At 32.0% G+C, this 23,462-nt stretch overlaps 1 protein-coding gene across 3 annotated transcripts in view; it reads right to left on the bottom strand.

Moving 5' to 3' along the window:
* The window catches only part of LOC118201042 (uncharacterized), a 100,365-nt gene that overhangs the window by 55,143 nt on the left and 21,760 nt on the right, over positions 1 to 23,462 (bottom strand). For all 3 annotated transcript variants that reach the window (XR_004760187.2, XM_035373061.2, XM_035373060.2), the window contains exons 3-4: positions 8,371 to 8,434; positions 7,877 to 8,007 (exon numbers count right to left, since the gene is read on the bottom strand). Coding sequence is in view for 2 of the 3 variants with exons in the window: in XM_035373061.2 (XP_035228952.1) it covers positions 7,877 to 8,007; positions 8,371 to 8,434 (195 nt within the window). In the remaining variant the exon portion in view is untranslated. The remainder of the gene's footprint in view (positions 1 to 7,876; positions 8,008 to 8,370; positions 8,435 to 23,462) is intronic.

Raw genomic sequence — 23,462 nt, 5'->3', positions numbered from 1 at the left:
AAAAAATATTGTTTAAGCAAATTACAAACACTAATGCAATGGATTGAATAATTTTATACCAATTTCTTGATACTAACAGTAACTTTAATCCAGCATGTTAAAAATTCATTTCACAATAATGCCTTCATGTAGCCTACTCAACTCTACTATCATCCTCACAAGCCCGATAACATAATAAAATTTTACATATTCACAAAAAAGACTATTTTTGTACTGTAATAATCAATCAAATTTACATTTTCTCTGAAATACGCAGTTTTTCAATATTTGCAACAATATCTAGCCAGACCAATGGAAAATGATTCAGTACTAAATACTAAAGCAGTTCAGCATAGTAAAAAAAAATAGAACTGACACATTACTAATTAATATCTTAAACAAATATATATAAGTTACAAATCACGAATGAAATAGATTCAATAATGAACACACCAAATTCTCTAAAATCACAACATTAACCTGGCACTTTAAAATTCCATTTCCCTGTAACGCCTTTATGTAGACTACTCAAGAACTCTACTATCGGCCTCACACAGCCCAATAACATAATAAATATTTACATATCCATACAAAAGACTATTTTTGCACTGTAATAATCAAATTTGTGTTTCCTTTGAAATATGTAGTTTTGCAATGTTTGCAATAACTAGCCATAGTAATGGAAAGTAATTCACTACTAAATACTAAAGCAGTTCAGCATAGTACGAAAAATAGAAATGTCACATTACTAATAATAGCTTAAATGAATATATACAATTTACAAATCACTAATACAATGAATAATCAAATCCTTTTTTTCAATAACATACTTAAATAAGTAAGTCCTAACGTTCAATCAAATATGCACTCGTAATAAAAATAATCTTTAGTTACAAACAATAGATAACATAAGTTGGGACAATCGATGAGCTGATTAATTACGTTACTAACTTTCATTAGCTATACTTAACAACAATACGAGCTACTGCTGAAAGGAAAAAGTTAGTATTTGTACTTCTTTTCATAATTCTTATTTCATTAATAATTTTAAGTTCTTACCTAATGCTCTTAAAATATTACGGAATTAAAATTTTACTCTGCGAGCCTTTTGTTCTGCAAATAAATCTATGGCATCGTCATAATTAACTTGATGTACTGTTTGATTTTCGATTGCCAGAACTGCGTGACTTGATAAATGCTCCCTGGTTCATGGATGATTTCAGATAGTTTTTATTAAGTTTTAATTTGCTAAAACTTCGCTCACTTGCGGATGTAGTTGGAAGCGTAGAGTAAATCTGCAGGGCAATACAAATATTTTAAAAGACATCCTGAAAATTATAGGTGTAGATCTGTAGCAAGAGATAAAAGAACTCTAGCCTTTGCAAGTTCCTGGCAGAACTCAAATGCGTTTAGATCTCGCTCATATTTTCGTGCAAGATCTGTTCCATTCTTTTGCAATTCTTCAGTTGACATATTCAATATTTCACGACCAACGAGAAATGCGAAATTTGAATTTAGTGTAGTAGCATTGTTTATCCTCGTTTTAATTTCTGATAAGATTTGATCAAATACAATTTTCATTGCATTAGAAAATAGCTGAACAGGATGAAGTGTTCATGATTCGTCCTCGTACAACTCATCAAATTGCTTTTTGTGCTTTAGAATTAATTTATTTGTCAAAATAGGTTCAATCTCAATTTTTTCGGTTGCTGCTTTAGTTTCTTCTATCCAATATGCCATAGGAATTTCCCTCATTTTTTTCAAAGTTTTGGTCAGACATTCCATTAATGCGACGGTACGCGCAAGAACAGTATCTTCCTTTTGAATTTCAATATTTATTTGATTAATTAGCCCAAATTATCAGGTTGATAATAAATTCAAAATTTTTTACAACATGTAGCAGATGTCCTGCTTAGTACTTTGATTCTGCACTAAGAGAAAGATAATTAATTTCTTTCAAGGATTTTACTACTTCTGGTAAATTTGTTAGAAGAGCTCTCACAGCCACATATTTTGCCGACCATCTTGTCTGGCTGCTTCCTTTTAAGTTGGTTTCTGTACATCTTTTTGTAATATCCCATCGAATAGTGGATCTGACAAAAAAGCTAAATATTTAGGCTTCGGGGCAAGATGAGGCAGAATGCACGCCTACAAGACTCAAAGAGTAAGCCAAACATTGCACATATTCGGCCAACTGATTCATTTCTGCAATCCTGGCTTGTACTCCGTTATAAGTACAGCCATATTAGATCCGTTATCGTCAGATTGACCACCACATTATCCAATATCACAACCATCAAGAGTCAGTTTTCCCACAATCCGTTGAGAAATGCATTCTCCTGTCTTTCCACCAACTTCTATGAAATCAATGAAGCTCCCCTTTATTTCACACACATCACCACATATTTTTTACGTATCGAATCACCTGGCTCATTTGTTCTGTATGCGACACTTCTGGAATACAATCGAACATTATTTTATAATATTTGGCTTCTTTAATGTCATTTAAAATGCTATTGCGAACTGTTTTCGCCATTATATCAGTAATTTCATTTTGAATTATCTTTGTTAAATATGATACTTGTCCCTTTTTTAGGTGTTCTAACTGGTACTTAAGAAGTGAGTTACGTTTGGCTAGCAAAGTCATTAAATTCAAAAAATTGTCTTGACTAGGCCGAGGACACTTAGTGAACAGACTGCTAGGGGTTTCATCACACCCACGGAAAGACAGTTTGTTAAAAGATACAATACAGCCATAACTACCTGTAGGATCTCTCCCCATTTTTCTTTCTCTGTGTGAATTAGTCGCTAAAATGTCATGATCGATGCCTTGACACTGTTTCATTTGTTGTAATCGAATTTTCCACTTCGAATGTCGAATCATGCACCCTCTGTGGATTTCATATGCTTTGTGCTCAATTAACCTTTCTGAAGCTTTTTTTCAGTTAATTAATCCTGTAGTACACAATGCTGATGTAGCGGCAGTGCCATGTTTCTGGCAAATCTCACAGGGTGTACAAAAATTACATTTTTAAGTTTAGAATATATAAACCAAGATCTGTTAATCTTTTCATTATTTGTTAATGTTCTGTGCCACAATGAAGATATCAGATGTCTTCCACTACGTTCAGTGGACCTAAGGTCTACGTTTTCTGGATGATGTTTGGCTAATAATGCAGCTTGACTGCTTAAGAAAGATCGCTAAATTTTTTTTCTGTAACTGGCCAACTACCTGGGTCCGATAAATCAAAACTTTTTAAGTCTTCTTTCTGCTGCCCACACGCACCTAAATGAGAAAATACTTTATCTCCTAATTTTATGTCCTCTATAGATGTTCGTTTGAGGTCGATGAAGAAGGTTACTCTCTCAGTTGCTGAAATGTAGTCTGAGAATGATACATGAAGATTATTCATCTTGGTCATTCAAATTGCAAGAAATATCAATATCCTTTAGAATCTCGGTTTCATCGGAAGTTGCGGCAGGGTCTGACGGTTCGTCTTTTCTGAGAAGCCTTTTTTTTTTCATTTTAGCTGCAATTTGTTTTTTCTGTTCTCTTTCTTTTCTCTGATTCTTTGCTCTTTTTCTATGTTCTGCCCCTGAGAGTTCTTTCTAGACGCTCCCATGATTTCTTTTACCCTAAATAATATACAACATGTAATTTTATTGCAAAGGTACTCCATAAACTCCTTGGTCTACCTTAATAAGAAAAGCTAAAAATCGATGTAATTACACTCAGCAGTCTTATGGTCGCGTCACGGATGCGCACGCTAACTAAATGGTTACGTCTCACTTAATATGGTGAGGAATATTGGAAGCAGGCATATTAAAAGAAAATGAAAAAGCAGAAAAAAACCCAAACTAAAAAAAAAAAAAAAACTTTAAAAATTATAAAAATAATAAATCTATTTTTAAAACCTATGTTGCCGACTAGCTGCAAAAAACCAAAACACCGCCTTACTCAATTTCTGTTGTATATTCTCGACATACATTAATTTAAATTATTTCATTGGTCCAAGGTTAATTTGTATTGGGTATTAGGAAAGAGTTACAATGCTTCCCCATTTATTTCGCAAGAGGTGTCGATATGAAAACAAGACCCTCTATGATATCGTTCTGTTTCTCGTTTGAATATCCCCGCCTAGAGAAAGTGGATAACAGAGGGACTCAGACGTCATTTACAAGGACAAAAGACCAAGGAGTTTACAGAGTACCTTTGCAATAAAATTACATGTTGGGTTAGCAGAAGGACAAGGTCGTCTGATGTTGTCAGTGACGCCTGGAGTCCCTCTATTGTCCTCGCTCTGATCTTATCTTTAGAGTCGTATTCAGCTGTACTTAGCTTACTTTTAACTGTTTGTTCCATTAAAAGGTTTCCGAGTAATTAATTATAAATGTTCTTAAAAGAGGTTTTTAACCTGGGTTTAAAACTACTAACGTTGTATCAAAATTTCACAACATTCCAAATACGATCCAGCACCACGCTTGAATTTGCCGCCCTCAAAAGTTGCCGCCCGGGGCACAGACCCCGGCTTGCCCCCCCCCTAGATCCGAGATTGTTGAAATATCTGTGCTTACTTAACATTCTATCTGCTTTATAAAAGAGAAAAAAAAATAGTTCCTTCAAATATCCATGCTTTAAAAAAAAAAAAAAAAAAAATCATTATGAATAGGAAAACACCAGAAGCATTTCTTTGGGTATATACAAACTGTTAAGGTCTACTAAAATAATTTTGTTTTTCAGCACACCTAGTTACAAATATACACATTCCAGATGAAAATCTGCAGATAAGATTTCAATATCAACTCAGACCAAAGTAGCAAGTACATAAAAATGTAGTTTGTATTTTCTGAAATCATATAACCTTTCTTAGAACTCTTTAGATAAGATGCTAATTAGTGTCGCACATTTGTTGCAGTTTACATTGTAGCTTTAACTGAGGTACAGCAGTAGCTTCAATTCAAATGCAGGCATTCCATGAAATACTGTTTATATGGCCTTAAAGACAGATATTCAGTTCATTTCAGTATGCAGTCACATATATTAAAAATCCCCCAGCTAGTATCATTTTCAAATTCAACATAACTGGTGACCTTCCAATTCATTTTCAATTATATGGACTGTTTATTTTGAAAGTGGTGCAAGTCCATTTAAAAAAATTTAGAAATCACATAATTTATTTATAATTTAGTATTCACATTTTAATTATAAACAGTTCACAATTAGTATTTTAAAATATCCATATGCTTTGATCAATTTAAAATTCGTGAATAAATGAAATTATGGAATGATTGATTATGAAAGTGGTGCAAGTCCATTTCCTTATAATTACTAATTAAACACTTATAAAAGAAGAGTAAAACGTGATAAAAAGATGTTATATTAAATTTCAATCATGATGTCATACACGTATGTATTAACCTGAAATGTCAAAAGCTTTTGTTTCTTCGTTTGGTAACAAACAAATTATTTATGAATCAGTAGTTGCTTGGAAAGAAAAAACAGATTTCATTCGCATTGAAATGTTTTTATGAATTTCCTTTTCTGGTGTACATCACATAGTGATACAGGTAGGAATTAATAATAAATCATTATTTTACTAAAACTTAAGATATTTATTTTATTTTAATGTAAATATAATCATACAGTAATAAAGCCCATGAATATAAACAAAAGAAGAATCTCAGAAGCAGTTGATGTGAATAATTCCACCAATAAAAATGCCTGTTTAATGAAGATAACAAAAAGAAGAATTATACTGTTAGAATCTATGTCAGATGAGGATGATGTTTCATACAGCCAAAACTTTGATTCTGCAAAAGAAAATACAGAAAAATATGCCCAAAGAATATGTAAAATTATGAGAAATGCTGGATAAGAATATTGCACAAAAAATGGTAAAGTTATGCCTCCAAAAAATTGAAAATAAAAATTGTTACTGCTCAAAAAATGCATAGAACATATTAATGAAACAGAACACAAAACAATTTCTGATCAATTCTGGAATATGGGGAATTTCGATAAGCAAAACTTATTTCTCTATGGAAGTGTTCATCGATGTACTGTGAAAAGATCAAGGTCAAGAAATTAATCGGAAACTCTGAGGACTTGTGCTTATAAATTTCACCTGAGCACTCCACGTGGAAACATTTTAGTACACAAGAATTTTTTTATAAATACTTACAATATATTTATGGGGGCATATTGATCATATCTTAAAAGCAAATGATATTCCAAAGACATGCATGGGAGAATGATTGGCTCTTGGAAGAAAACTGGTGAACAAGCAATAAATACTGTGAGAGAAGATATAAGAAGTTTCCTGGTGTTTGAGAGTCACTACACCTGATCTCAAAATCCAGAATGAAGGTATTTGAACCCTGAATCAAACTTTAAAAACATGCTTAATTTATACTTCAAAACCGTGAGGAAAACAATGTAACTTCAGTTAATGAATGGACATACAGGAAAATCTTTAAAAGAGATTTCAAATTACATTTTCATCAGCCATGCAAAGACATGTGTGAAAGATGCAGTTTTTTTCATATGAAAATTCACACAATTAGCAATGATGAAGAAAAAGCGACTCTTATACAAAGACATGATGTTCGCCAAAAAATGCCAAATTAGCAAGAAAAGTTTTACAAAAAAAAATAAAATTTTAGCATAAAAAAATCCAGATAGATACTTTGCCTTTCCTTTATATTTACAGAAACCCTTATCTTATTCAAAATTATGTGTTTTGATCGCACATTATACGCGAAATACTTGTATGTATGTTTTAAACAAGGGATTTCATAATTTCCATGACAGTAAATTTTCTATGCATGTGTGGTACGAAATTACTGCTTCTAGGGGATAGCAGGAAATAGCACCTTGCTGCTTGAGACATTTACAAAATACAATGACTCAAAATTATGTTATAGCATACAGTGATATGTGCACTGGGCAAAACTGAAATAGTATACAAATGGCTTTGGTGTGGTTAAGAGTTATCCAGACCTCAGAAAATAACATTGAAATCATTGATCATTAAATTTTTACTTGCCGGGCATTCGTATTTACCAAATCGATGCAGATTTTGATATTACAGAAATAGCATTATGAAAAAAGAATTTCTTGTATACTCCTGGGGATTATTATGAAATTACAAAACAATCTTGACAAAATTATAAGCTTAATTTGTACAAATATCATAGTAAGTACAAAAGCAATTATTGCACAGCATGTATACAACAAAGTCACTGCAGAGTGCAAAGCTATAAACAGAACAATGAAAAATTATCAGTGTTGATTGAAGCGCCAGCATGGTCATGACTCAGCAATAACTAATTGCCGATCGATCTTGATGATGCTGTAGTCCAGAAAATGTGTCCTCAAATACTGCTGAAATGAAAAATTATCAGTGTTGATTGAAGCGCCAGCATGGTCATGACTCAGCAATAACTAATTGCCGATCGATCTTGATGATGCTGTAGTCCAGAAAATGTGTCCTCAAATACTGCTAAAAGTACATCTGCTGTGCTAAGTATCCACTGTCATCTGTTCTGCTGTAAATCAAATGCACATCTGCATATCACCCATTTGTGTAGTCAGTCATATAATTTCCAGAATGAACAAGACAAGTAATTGTTTCTACTGTGACTACTCACTACAAAAGTGCTGCTGTTGTTAGCTGCCCATACATTTGTAATGCTGTTTATATTAAAAATTATCAAACAACCTACAAATAAAATCAGTGATCAATAGACTGCTGCCTTCTCTTTCCTCCTATTGCCTGTCATGCCTCTGTGTTTGTCACTGCATTAAAAGAACCCCTGTATTTTTTAATTATAACAAATTTTCATATGAAAGATTATAAAACACTATGTACATCCAAAAGAAATTTTAAAAACTTACCATATTGTCCAACTTTCCAGGCCATGTTGGCTTTGTGTATGCCCGTTTCTGTATCCATAAACATTTACTTCCATCGATATTTTTAACATAGCCATTAACATGAACACCACATCTTTTAATCCCAAATAAACCTACACAATTAAAATGTATATTACTCATATGTTTTTCTAATTATCTCTTTACCATAGAATGAATAACACACTGTGGTCATGCAAGTAAATACTATACTGGCTCACATAAATTACTTAAAAAATATAAGATGAAATAATGGTTACCATCAATGTGTACTGCATGTTTCCACATATTCATAAAATATTTTAATTCATATTTTCCAAAATTTTGTCCACAATTAACAGATAAGTATCTATGACACAGATACTCCCAGATACTGTTACTAATAAGTATTAGTAACAGTATCTGTGAGCCAATATAGCAGAGCACAGAAATAAATCTTAAAAAAAAATACGCATTTGGTTTACAGTATGACCACATACATGTAGCAGACCTTTCCATCTTCATTACAGGAACATCACCAAATTTAGAACTGACGTCATAGCACTGAAAAAAACAGAAGCACTCAGAAAAATGAGCAAAGCAAAGCTGAAAATCATTTGCAGCTAATTTTTGTGTGTGAAAGCACCTACTTTTAAAATTATCTTTCAGCAGGGGCGGATTCTATTCCAAATTATATGTGGTTATATTAAAATATCCATTTTAATCTCATCTTAACACTGCTCAGAAAGAATGCCTACCTCAGCAGGTACATCAGAAATACCAATTTATACAACTGATTTGTAATTTGATAATTTCACAAATTTAAGGATTTATGTCATTTTAGCCATGATGAAAGGCAATTGACTTTCATGCAAAATAAATCCGCCCCTGTTTACAAAGGAGGAGAAGTCTACAGAAAAGAATGTTTACAAAAATATTATGCTGACACAGCAAAGCCAAAAAACTATCTAAGTAAGTATCTTCCTTTAAAAAGAAAAAAAAAAAAAAGCCATTTCTTTACAATTTTTTTAAATTGTATTTATAAATAAACTTAACAATTAAAAAAAACCATTAACCATTTGACAGAAATTTGATATCTCTGAAGAAAAAGAACTACACAACTTAAAATATATGTGTCAGAAGTATTTGTTGTTAGAAATACAAATATCATACATAAAATATTCTACTTAAATTTGCTTCTGTTTAAAGGAAAAAGTACAAAATCTAAAAGACACTTAAAAAAAGTACAAAATGGAAGTACAAATATATACTCAATTCTGTAACCATGCAGTATTTAACTTAATGACAACAAAATAAAAACTATGCATCAATAAATGGGTTCTTGAAATACAAAATATCAGTTATAAAAATTACTTTAGAACATAATTTATTTTAATAATTTCATTTACAAACAACTTTGCTTCTCCATATTAGTTCACACAAATTATGTTTTGAGAAATTAGTTAAAATTAAATTAAATTACTTTGGTTTTCAAAAAATTTGGTATTCTATTCTTATTTATTAATTTTTTAATTTTAATTCTAGTCTAATTTCTCAAAATTTTACTTGTTTAAATTTCTTTTTAGTAATTCACCACACTTGGTATTACTTTTAGTTTTGACTTTTACCCTTGTCTACATGGACGACGAAACACGAATTGAATAATTGAAGAGTTAGGTTCGGAGGCAACTTTCCCTTGATAAGTCTGTCTCTTGCCTGCTCAACAATTATTCACTTATGCATTTTTATAAATAAAATTTTTTAGGATTAAATAATTTTTGGAATTTTAATTTTATATTTATTCATGGATTTAGATACCTGCAATTGATTTACATATGCTCTCAGAATTTCAATGATATTGTATATTAGTTTGCCACAATAATTAATCATTTATTTGTTTGCATTAAATTTCATTTAAATTTATTAACTTTAAATTTGCTTTTTAAGAATAGAAAATGTTTGTTAAATTAAAATAATTAAAACTTTTATATATTATATATTATAGTACAAAGATAATGTCACTTTGAACTGTATGGCGATTAGCATTGCTGGTTATGTCATTGGCTCCCATCTTCAAATCCTAGAGAATGTTAGGATGTTTCTAGGTGTATAGTGTCCATGTAAAATGAGGGCTCTTATACTGCCAAGTCCTCTTGAGAGGTTTGGGGTAAGGAAACACGGGTAAGAGACATCAGATCCATTCCCAGGGGATTGGATATGGGGATAGATCTGATGTCCTGGGGATAGATGTTATGGAGATGGATGACATCAGATCCATCCAAAGGATCCACCATTAAACTGGAATGCAACATTCTTGTTCTTGTCAGTGTAGAATTGATTGTCCCTTGTGATGCACTTTTGACAAATTCTCAGTGATGAGATGGCTAAATTTGTGTATTAGCCATCCCCAATGAATATATGAATTTGTTATTATCCAGCCATATAAAACAACAACTACAACCAATTAAAAAGAAGACAAAAATATGCAGTGCAATATACATGGTTAATCAGTATGCAGGTCATATTCAATATATCCATGTTGTGTAACTTCAAAGCGGGCAGCTCAGCTTAAAACTAAATTCAGGAACGTTCTTGAAAGAAAACTAAAGCATTTTCAAAGCTAAAATTTAACACCCTTAAAAACCTTCCAAAAATGAAGAGACATAACATATACCTCTGGATTTCCAGCATAATCATTATGCATTCTGCATGATGGTCTGTTGATATATAAAACATTTTTAAACAGGTTTAACTTGGTACAGTATTAAATATTGTGAACCTAAGATACAACTTCTCTTTACGGATACACTGACAGATGCAGCACAGCCATCGTGGCTCAATTACTAAAGGCTTTGTGTCATAAAATTATCAAAAACCTGAAAGCCTTTTTGCCTCAAAGTGATTATATATCTGTGTTTTCCAGTGACTCAGTAGCTTAATGTATTTTTTTAATTAATTGCTGAGTTGTACACATATTTGGTGCATATGAATTAAAAAGACTTATTTTCATTATATATGTAATTAATTCATTAATTCTTTCAAATTTCTTTTTTTCAGGAAAAAATGTCACTGAAACATCTAAAGTCAAACATAGTTACTCATAAAAAAGAGAAACAAAGTCTGTTACACTAGAAACCAAATCAGAAGTTTTATGCCACATAGAAGCTGATAAAAAAAAGTAGTTGGTTACCATTTGTAATACAATGGGACTGCAAATTCCATTGTTCAAAGTATTCAAGATAGAAACAAAAATTCAAAAACCAGTCGCTATCAGCTGTGCATTCAAGTGTTTCAAAATTAACTCACCAAAGAAGCGCCATAATGGGGAGGGGAAAAAAAAAAAAAAAAAAGAGAGAAATTATTAGATACATGGATTTTTTTTTTTTTTTTTTTTTTCCCCCTTTGAGAACATACAGACTCCCCGTGCACCACATATGTACAACACGGGATTTACAGAAGTAAGTTAACTAGAACATTAAAGGTTACATGTATAAATAAACATTAAAAATTACATGCATAAATAAAGCAAACAAAAGCAGAGAACAGCAATCTGGACTTCACGAAAACAGATAAGTTCACTGGCCAAGTCACTCCGAACATTTTCAAATCGTTCTGTAAGCATAATCTAGGGCCATCAAATGTAGGGCACGAGAAAATCAAATGTTCCACATCCTGAGGAACTCTTTTTGAACATTCACATAAATTGTTTGATCATAGATTAAAACGAAACAGATAACTTGCAAATTTACCGTGACCAGATAAAAACTGAGACACTTTAAAATTTAACGAGAAGATTTAACGAGATTTAACGAGAAGATAGATGGATTAAGGAAAGTAATCAATGAAGGATACCAATGAGACAAATGACTATCCAAGAAAAATTAAACAGGAAGGATAGTGATGAGCTGTGAAAGATGTAACATTTCAAGAAAGGCAATACTGGTTTAAAAAATTCCAAAAATCTATTTGCACAATTTAAAATTGAAAGGTCAAAGAGCTAGTTCAGCTGATGACATAGCTAAAGAATATCCCAACATTTTGAAAAGAATTCTTGAAAGAGGTGGGTACTGACCTGAACAAGTTTTTAATATAGACAAGACAGAATTTTTTTTTTTTTTTTTGGAAGTGAATGCCTGAAAACATTTACATATCAAAATGTGAAAAGTCTGTATCTGGATATAAAGGTGTCATAAGAATGATTAACTTAGTTCCTTGGTGATAAAGCTGCAAGTAATTTTAAGCTAAAACCACTGTTAGTATATCTTTCCAAAAATCCAAGGTCATTTAAAGGCTGAACAAGAAATAATTGCTCATCATTCGGAGCTCCAACAAGAAAGGTTTGATGACTAAAATTCTCCTTGAAGACTGGTTAAAAAATTACTTTTGCTCAGAACTAAAAAAGTCTGATGTGTACACTACATGACTTCCTTGCTGTATTTTTTGCTGTATTTCTTTTAACTTATTTCCTCAGATTTCATTAGAGATATATTTCTTATTCAATTTATTCAGTTCTCACTTCACAGCAATACAAAAATGCATAAAAACTCAAAAAACCTTCATTGAAAATTATAAAATACAGAAAAACATAAAACACAAAATACGGTTAAAAACTTTTAAAAAAAATAATTTCTTCAATTAAAATTAGAGTTTCTACACAAAAACAAGCAACTCGGCCAGTGAGCATGAAGACAGATTTTTTGGTGCACAAAATCAAAAGTTTACTTTTGGTCCTACTTGGCAAAACGAACAAACTAACTGAAATCACTATCTCATAAAAGTTTCAAATGGCAGCCTCATTAGGCTTAGTACCATTTAAACATTAAACAACTTTTAACTGTTGACAATTCTATAACCACTGCATGCAAATAAACCAAAGGCATGAATACCATAACCAGAACAAAAGAACAACATAATTCAATCACTTTTAAAGGACACAATGCAAAATTTACCATCATACAAAATCTGATGTGAACAAACACTACATGACATCCTTGTACGGCCTATTAAATTAAACATAACTTTTTTTACTGAATTTCATTTAAACGTACTTCTTGAATTTCATTTGAGATATACTAGTCCTCATTCAATTAATTCAGTTCTCACTTCATGGGAAGGCAAAAACACAGAAAAACTCAAAACATCTTCATTAAAAATTGCAAAATACAGAAAAACCTAGAACACCAAATATGGTTAAACACAGGAAAAAAAATTACAATTAAAATTACGAGTTTGTATGCAAAAATAAGCAATTTAGCCAATGGGGCAAGAAGACAGATTTCTTCGTGCATGAAACTGAAAGTTTACTTTTTACCACTTAATAAAAAGACACTGAAGTAGGTGCACAAAATGACTTAATTTATTATTCTGCTAAAAGTTTCAAATGTAAACAAATGGCTGCCTTGCTAGGCTTAGTACCACTTAAGCAACTTTTTAATTGTTGATAATTCTAAATTACTGCATGCAGATTAAAGGCATAAAAACCTTAACTAGAACATAACAAAAACACAATTCAATAACTTTTAAAGTAAAAAATGCACAATTTACCAACATATAAGAATAAATAAACTAAGCTCACTGAGCCAGGTAACATAGTGGTTATATATGTGTGTGTATTTATTTATATACATTTGATGTAGCCCCATTGTAACTAAAAATGCACGTGCATAACTACATATAATAGTAATCCCACATACAAAATTTAAATGTTCTGAGGCTAGTCATTTTAAAGTTATGTGAGATACATATGTATTATGATACATAAGATCATATGTATGCGAGATACATATGTATTATGATACATGCATACAGACAACATGAAAAAATCTCTTCTGAATCCATTTTACAATCCGTTTTGGAAGAAGGAGTATTTTGTTCTGTCCATACATACAGATGTCATAATATGTTATACACTCAAAAGTTGTTAATCCAGACTCGTCGGGACTTCGGCGATTCTGGATTATCGATTTTCCGGATTATAGATCATCAGTTTAAATCTGGTAAGATGGCATGCAGAAATTACAAAATTAATAATATGAAACTGTAATTTATGAAATAAAGAACAATTATGATCTAAAGGGTATCAAAATTTACAAAAAAAAAGCTTAATATTTATTTGTTTACTTTATTAAACATTTCTTTCAAGGTAAGTTGTTTAAATTGCTTCGTTTTTTATGTGATAATACATTCTCTTTAATTCTATAAATAGACATAATTTCTTGTTCAGTTACAAAGTTCCGCTGTTCAAGGCCTATAATTGCTGTGTCTACCGACTAATTTGTCAATCGAAATTTTTTCGTTTTCAATAACCTCTGTCACTTTCTTCGCTATCGGAAGCGAATTATAATGACGAGGAATTTGATTTAAATCATATCATAGATGGAGTACATCGAGATGAAATACATTTAGTAAGGAATTATAAGCCAAATAAAATAAAAACATCTGCCCTGAAGATAAGGATAGTGCTGACAGATCAACTTCCAATTCATTGCGTGCTGTGGCATTAAAGATAAACAAAGTTTAGATAAACAAACGTTAAAGTTTAGATAAACAAAGGATATGCCTTTATCCATTTTTTGCAGAAATTCCACTTTTTGTTTAAAGAACTTCGAAACATACTTTCGCTTTGTAGATCCTTTACATATTAATAAATATATATCAGAAATTCTATTTGACATAATCGAAAGTTCAAGCTTACTTTTATAAAAGTGCTCTAACAGTCTGCAAAAAATAATAAGCGGGATCCAATTCGAAGATTAAGGAACAACGCAATCTGCAACATTAACTAAAATAGATAATTAGATAATTTTAGCTTAGCTTATACCGTCCATTGTACATTAAACGCGCACTCGTAAACGTATTTTGCGCACGCGCACAAGCATATTCGCAGCCGTAAAGGTCTTACGTGCATTCGTCAATGCGACGCAAGTGCAGAAAGTTTGTAGCTTTGAGGTTCGGATTATAGATCATTCCGGATTATGGGTGTCCGAATTAACGACTTTTGACTGTAATATTATTGCATCATAATTGGAACCATAATTGGATTATAATTGCATCATAATTGGATTGGATTGGCCACTGGAAATTTGTGCATTTACTATATTGTCCAAAAAGTTCATAGAATTCTATATTAAGGAAGGTTAGGTTAGGTTATTCAATTACGGCAAAGCCTCGAGAGCTATCTGCCTAAGGGGAGGGATGCCTTAGTGAAGGACTTTCTAAGGCAAACTGGCTTGTATACACATTACACATGGGGAAAACCACAAAACACCCATACAGCCAGCCCGTTCACAGGATTCGAACCTCGGACCTAACTACCAGTGTTCAGCGACTTTACCGCTCGGCCGTTGGTGGGCCTCCATATTAAGGAAACAGCTATTGAAATTGAACAACATTCAATGTACTATTGATAGTCAATCACACATTACCAAATTCTTGTAAAACATCAATACTAGCAGTAAACAACCACTGATTTTGTCATCTAGACACTTCTTAACACAAGCAATTACTTCACCATTTGATGCAAAGCTTCAATCACATAGATTTTTCTTCAAGTTTGAAAAAATATGATAATTGATGGCAGTCAGACCTGTCAGAGTGGGTGATTAAGCAATTTGAATACAATACAATGAATGGCTGCTTGGGCCAGGATGGTTGTGTGAACAGATGCATTATTGGACAGCAGACACATTCCCTGCATCAGTTTGCATCCCTGTTTTCTCTGTTCCTCTTTAAGAGGTTTTACATAGTCAACGGATAAATTCAGCTCATCAAGCACCACTGATAATGTCCTTTGGCCAACCTTACCAGTGGTTTGAGTGGTTGAAACTACTAATTACTGATAGTCTGACCTGAGTTCAAACTCAAGGAACAGCCTGGCTACAAAATTGGTTTTCACAGTTTTGCATATGTGCAATGTGAATGTCAGCCAGTTTCCCTTAGAAAACTTCAAGAAGCTTTTCCTCAAGAAGCTGTTCCTTCCCTGAGACAGATAACCCCACATGTGCTTTGCCATATTCAAACAACTTGTCATTTGGAGAGCCAGTCGTTCATGTCATCTCTTCCCTGTTCAGGTTGTCAGCACTTTGCCAGCAGACTTACACTGTCAAAGTTGGATAGGTGTTTTCTCACCAGGTTTCTGCTAAATCTTGGCCTCAACTTTGAACAATGGATAATAATGAATCTATGACTCACCAACTATCACTGATGAAATGAAAGAAATGAAATAGGTGGCCAAGAACTTACAACAATATTCTATCTGGTCAGCACGTTGAGCAATTGCCAAAGTTTTTGGGATTCAATGCATACTTTCTCATACCAAAAGTTTGCAAAAGATATCAGCTTTTGTGTTCTGAAACGTCCAACATGGCTGGTGCATCTGGCATGAAAACTGATCAGACATCATACAAAAGGAGCTCAACAGCAGCTATGATTTCCTCAGTGTTGCAGCAAATCGGTTGGCCAGACCGGTTGCACTTTCAAAGTTTCCCCAAAAGTGAAAATGCTGACCCACTTGGCAACCAAGCTGTAGGTAAGAGAATCTTCACCCATAACACCATCAAGCTCACTTTTGAACTACATGGCATAGTACATGTTCAACATAAAGAGCTTAATAACTGAATGCATATCATTTTGATCTATTTTCTTAAAAAAGAAAATGGTAACTATCAACAAGCTGGAAAAGAGAAAAATGTTTTAATGAATCATCAACAGACTGTAAAAAGCATGCTCTTCTAAAAGCACTACAGCTTTTCAACTCTAGAGACATCTTTATATTTGGACTTCTGCGAACTTTATGAATGACCTAGTACAACATTTCTCTAACTATAGTCCTCGAAGTCTGCCCTAGTACTCCTTCTAGATTTTCTAAAAAGATAAAAGTAAAATTCAAATTAACTGCATATACCATGCCAATAGCTGAAAATGTCAGAGTTAGAAATTACATGCGGCAATCACTATCACTTTTTCTCCCAAGATTTCATATTTTATGAAATTTCTTACTCATTATCCCACCTAGAGACTTCCCACTCTAGTCTTAGCAACAAACAAAGCTCATCTCAAATGCCAATATTTGAAATAATAAAATTAATATATAAATGAATGAATATATGAAAATATATAAATGAAGGCCAATATTTTGGTTACTGTTTAGTTAATAAGCAAAAAATCTTGTCTAAATTGCTTTCAAAGATGACAACAGAAAGGTGGTTCACAGAACATTCTAATTCACAAAAATAGTACCCCAGTTGGAAACAGCCCAAGAAAAACTAGTACATTACCTAATAAAGAAAATGCAACACTTGTAAAGAAAATGACCACTATGAGAAGGTTTAATGAAAATGGCAGAACAGAGAATCCACTTTTAAGTAAATGATTTTCATTCCAAGAATGTAATGCAGTACAATAACAGGGCATACAGGGTGGTTAACCCTTTGCAGCACAGTGTGCAATCTGGACACACCTAAAAATTTCCTTCTGTACGCAGAAAAAAAATTGAATGAAAAAGGATTTATAGGTTACTATAGGTTATTCTGAACCTTTTTATTTATAGTAGATGGCAGCTCAACACAAATCAGTCCATATATTTTAGCCACGTTTAGTTTTTTAAGACCCTCATTTTTCAAAGAAATCTTCCAGATTTTTTTAGGGTATAAAAGGAATTGTTTGAAAAGAAATTTCTATGTTATTTTTTGGCTGTATGATAATCTCCTTATTCTATATTAGTTTTAAATTTTTACCTTGAAATCTTGCATAAAATCAAACGGCGAACCCTAGGTGTGCCCAGACTGGGCTCACCTATAATCTAGAACAACTGAGAGTCTGTATTTTTTGTTTCTCCGCATCTCATCAGTCAGTTCATTGACAACAATGCTCATTTCAGCACTCTTTTTTAAGCTCTATTCAATCAGTATTAAATGATAAGTGCTATCTTCAGAAAATTTTACTTGTGTACTCCTCTAGGCCTAATTAGACTACCTAACTTTTTTTTTTTTTTTTAATCAAAACTCAAACTTTAAAAGGTAGCGTGCCGGAAAGGGTTAGTAGGAAATAAAATCACCTTTAAGGCAATGCAAAAGACTGTGATATAATTACATTCAGAAGTCAGATAGCATTTCGAGATAAGGATGACCACATTATGTTCACTATTTTTCACATTGCATCCTCTGACACTGAGATGGGGAGGAGTAGGCTAATCAAGCAATGGCTGTTTAGCTCTCAAGCTCAACTACAAGAAAATGAAAATTGGAAATGTTGAAATCGGTAAAAAAGAAAGAAAATTTCTAAAAGAAGTATGGAAATTGTGAAAGCACAGGCAGTATATGAGTACCTTGCAAAGCTTGTACACTGACATTCACTATAAGTGATCATGGGTTATCTTGTGAGAAAACAGCATTTTGCAACCTCTAAAGATAACACAGAGTGATTAGTGCTTCCAGATATCAGTATGCCATAATTATACCTCTATACAAACTAGAAGGGCCAGACTATTGGTGTTGATGGCACCCTAAGCTAGGATAGAAGTATCAACAATAATAGTTTACAATACAGTTTACAAGCTGATGGAAGTACAACATTCAGCAATAATGGCAGGATTTGATTAGTTCCCACATAAACCTCAGACTCGCTTGATTACTATCATTAGCAAGGCAGAACTAGATTTCATCACTAAATATTACCATAGACTGTTTATTACACTAATAAATTCTGTTTCTATGCTTTTCCAATGATATTCTTTACTTATATTAGAGCATCCCAAAACTCGCTGTACATTTTACAGAATATTAAAAATTATGGATAGTACTACACCATTGTATAACTTTAGATTTATTAATCCAAACATTCTGATGTATCATCTAGATATGCCTGGAACCCTATAATGACTTACATTTCCTTCTTCAATACATTACCTCCTAATTCTATACACAACAGGCAAATCTTTGTGTGTTTCAGCTACAACACTAACTACTAGTATTTAAGCTTAAAATGAAAACTATTAAATTATCAGTTTAATGAAAATTTCTTTGAACATCTCCGAGGCATGTCTTTAACCAAGTGTTTATTCTGAAAGGAAATATCTGATGTGAACACCACAGCTTCCTTATATGGCCTATTAAAATACACATATTTTTGTTGCACTTCAAACTGATTTCCTTGAATTTCACTGGAGATATATTCCTCATTCAATCAACTCAGTACTCATTTGGCTGCAAGGTATCCATTAAATACATAAAAAGCATACATACAAAGACATGTATAAAAACAAAAACAAAAAAAAAAATCTTCATTAAAAATTGTAAAATACAGAAAAAATTAAAACACCACATACAGTTAAAAAAAGTTTAAGAAAAACAATTCTCGCAATTAAGAGTTTCTACACTAAAACAAGCAATTCAGCAAATGGGTAGAAAGATAATCTTTGGTGCACAAACATTTGTAGTTAATTTCTGGCCCCACTAGGCAAAAGACACTGAAGTTGGTGAACCAAATGACTTAAGTTACTATACGCCTAAAAGCTTCAAATGTAAACAAATAGCTGCCACATTTGGCCTAGAGACATGTTTGAAACTGTTGATAATCTACAAATATTGCATGCAGATTGACTAAAGCATAAAAACCTTAACCAGAACATAAGAACAGCATAATTTAATAACTTTTTAAGCATAAAATGCACGATTTACCAACATGTACGAATTAAAAAACTGAGCTCACTGAACCAGGTAACAAGGTGGGTTGGTTTAGTTTATTCACTTACGACAAAGAACTCAGGGGCTATCTGCCTAAGGGAAGGGATGCCTTCATGCAGGACCTTTAAGGGAAATGAAACTGGCAGATATATATATTGAAAACCACAAAAACATCCATGCAACCAGCCCATTCACCAGGATTCGAACCCCAGAACTATATACTAGTGTTCAGCGACTTTACTGCTAAGCCGCTGGTCAGCCAGCAACAGGGTGGGGAAATATACATATATTGCACACATTTGGTGCAACCTAGTGCAATGAAAAAAGGAAAGTGCACAATTAAATGTTGTATCAGTTCCATATACAAAATTTCAATTTCCTATGGCTACTTGTTTTTGAGTTATGTGAGATACATATGTATGTTTGTACAGACATCCTGAAAAAAATCTCTTCTGAATACATTTTAAATCTGTTTTGGAAAAAACGTCCTTCATTCTGTCCATTCATAAAGGTGTCATGCCATAAAAAATCATTCAAATGTATTTGAGAGTAATCAAATGGATAGTTTGGTTGAAATACGATACCAGAATTTTTTTACGATTACAATAATTTCTTTACTTTGTACAAGGAAGTAGAAAAGAGCTCAAAAGTAGACAGAAATGAGCAAGAGAAAATGACAGCTCATTTGACTTTTTCTTCCTTTTCATCTCACCAATTACAACTTAAATTTTAGAAAATTTGCATATGGAGTCAGATATTCCTTGAAATAACCATAATCTTATGGCAAATCTTCAAGGTGTGGCATTTTCCTCGTGCATTTCCTTTGATTGTTTATGCACAAGAGTTGCAACAAACGTTCCTGCTAATGGCAGTTTTTCCAGAACTCGCAATTTATTCATGGAAAGCAATAAATCTCTCTTCAAGATGTTAAAAAAGCTCATTTAAATCTTTAAATATTATTTAAGCAATTGATAACTTTGGAGATTTTACCCTCCAATGTATGCAAAACATTTCAAACTTTTGTTATATGATTTGCAATTAATTGCAATTAATAACTGGATTGCAATTAATATTCCCTTTATTTCAACACAAAAACAGATCTATTAATTGCATTAAGTTTTCCTGTAAATGCATATCTTTTTATTCTGATCATATATCTTTGTATGCTAGTAATATTCATTTAAGCTTAAAAGATTACTGAAACTGGCATTTCACTAACAATCATTACTGAAACTGACATTTCACTAACAATCATTACTGAAGGTACATTTCACTAACAATCACTACTGAAATTTAATATTTTAAAAAACTATAGTTAACCACTTCAAAGGTAGGAAACCTGCTTATTGAGATATTTTCTGATTTGCTGCATATGAAATTTCATTTCTCATATAAGCATTAACTTATAATACCAGAGTACAAATTTGTTATTAAAAACCTCAAAGGAAACTTTGAAGTGTTTATCATTTTTATTTTGCAGATTTCTCATCTGGAAAAATAGACTTTATTGAGACTTGAGGAAAATATTTGTTGCAAATCGCATAAGAGATTGGTGAAATAATTGCACAGCAACATCTCAAATAGCTAAGTCTTTTCTCTGTTAAATGAATGTACAAGTCTCCATGTGCTGTGTGTGTGTGTATGTATATATATATATATATATATATATTTCAAGAATAAATAAAAATGTATTAAATTAACATGTTTGCACGTATCAGCTTCTCCTTTAAATTATTACATACCTGTATTTGAGACTTAATGACAAATTCAACTTTATACAGTAAAACCTTAAATAATGAATTCCTCACTTCACTAACAATCCTAGTTCTCTGATCAGCAAAACAGGATGAGATGCAAAGTTTTCGTGTAATGATATCAGCCTGATAAAACAATATCAAGCTGCAGTATAACCATTTGACAGGACAATATCATGTCCCAATTTAGAAACATTTTAAAATGCAGATAACAACAAATCATATTGGATCAATTTTGAGTGGAATAGAGGCCCAGTAAATTTCAAACAGTCAAGTGGCATCTAAAGACAAAAAGATAAAATAAATACCTCCTAAAGCGTTACCTGATGTTTTTATAGATGGAAATTTTACATCTGAACAACAACATCTTTCTCACCATTATTTTCCACTTATGTATCCACTCTCCTTTGTACAAGTGCAGTAAAATTAAATTAAATTTTAGTCTATTTTATGTGCTTATCTTTGTTTTATAGTTAATGATTGCTACTGCTCTGGAGTTGCAAACTTACATATAAAGTACTGTTATAAAACAATATAAATAGATAACAACAATTAATATAAATAAATAGTCATCTGTGGTCTAGGAATGAATAATTCCATTTTATGTTAATTCTCATGGTAAAATTCAGAACATTTTGGTTCAGAACATTTTGGATTTCAGAACATTTTGGTTGTCAAACCAGATTCAGGAATGAATTAAATTCATGAACCAATATTTCACTGTATATACTATTTAAAACTTTAACCATAAGCTTTTTAAGGTGTTATAGAACAGCTTGGAATTTCCCAATTGCAAGTATTTTTTCACTCTTTAAGCAAAAAAAAATTGTTTGCACTTCTAATTAGATTTGAATTAAATTTGCAAATAAATTTATTCTTATTAAAAATGCAATTTTAAAACAGATTTCATTTAATTATACAATTATAATGGCATTTTAAGCTGTGCCATAAGTAAATTTCATTTAATTATGCTTTCAAAATGTTATTTTTAATGTAGTACAGCTTGTTCGCAATTACCAATGAATAACAGAGTGCCTGAAAATGTACTGCCTTTCCTTACATTGCATTCCATGTGATAAAAGAATCTACATTTCAGTTGGCTATCAAAAATTACATTACATAGTGATTAAAAATTTATAATAAAAAATAATAATAATAGTAACGTTAAGGTAATATTGCAGGTACACTGAAAAAAAAATGGGACAGCTCTATATCTTCCATTTTACTGTGCCGATTGACGAAATTCAACCTGCACTTTTCATGTCTCGAAAGCGTGGCTTAGGATATGTATTAGATTTATATATAGCATTGTTCTAATATAGGGATTTTGACACAAAAATCGGACATTTTCTGAAATGACATGCCAATTTTTCCCATATTTCAGTTTTGTGATTCAAATTAGGCCAAACTGGCAAGTTTTGTAAAAATCGCACGAGTAGTTTTTAAAAAATTAGCTCTCAAAATTTGACCTCCTCAATGCTAATTGAATTTGATATATATTTATTAACATCTCTTTTTTTTTATTAAACTTACTTGATTCCTTCTTCCAGAATTCGAAATTTAGGTTCACTCCAAATAAAATTTGCCTATTTTTCATGATTTATTTAAAGAAAAACATTTTTATAAATTTTTCGAAAACATTTTTGTATAACAACCTATAAAATGTTCACCATCATCTTAAAGTAGATGTATTTTTAAGTATACCTGCAAAAAATTAGAGTTTTTTATTTGAAATTTCCTAGGATATACAAGAATTTACATATTGGCGCATTTTGAAATTTCGCATGTTTATTATAAGCGATAATAATCAAAATATGGTTTACACAGTTTGTTAAAATTATTTTAAATAATGAATGATCACTTCTTTCTGCTCATTTGGAATGTGTGTGTGTGTGTGTAATTATGGCAAAGCCTCGAGGGCTATCTGCCTAAGGGAAGGGATGCCTTCGTGGAGGACTTTCTAAGGGAAACTGGCTCGTATACACTTTACACATGGGGAAAACTACGAAAATGCCCATGCAGCCAGCCCGTTCGCGGGATTCGAACCTGGGACCGAACTACCAGTGTTCAGCGACTTTACCGCTCGGCCGCTGGTGGGCTCTCATTTGGAATGAAAAAAAGGAAAGGAAAATAGGTTGCTATAAATTAAGAAGTTCG

Source organism: Stegodyphus dumicola, chromosome 8 (assembly GCF_044657685.1).
Source record: "Stegodyphus dumicola isolate Sdum_Otavi_A_Nest chromosome 8, ASM4465768v1".
Taxonomy (NCBI): domain Eukaryota; kingdom Metazoa; phylum Arthropoda; class Arachnida; order Araneae; family Eresidae; genus Stegodyphus; species Stegodyphus dumicola.
This window is presented reverse-complemented; position numbering and strand designations above follow the sequence as displayed.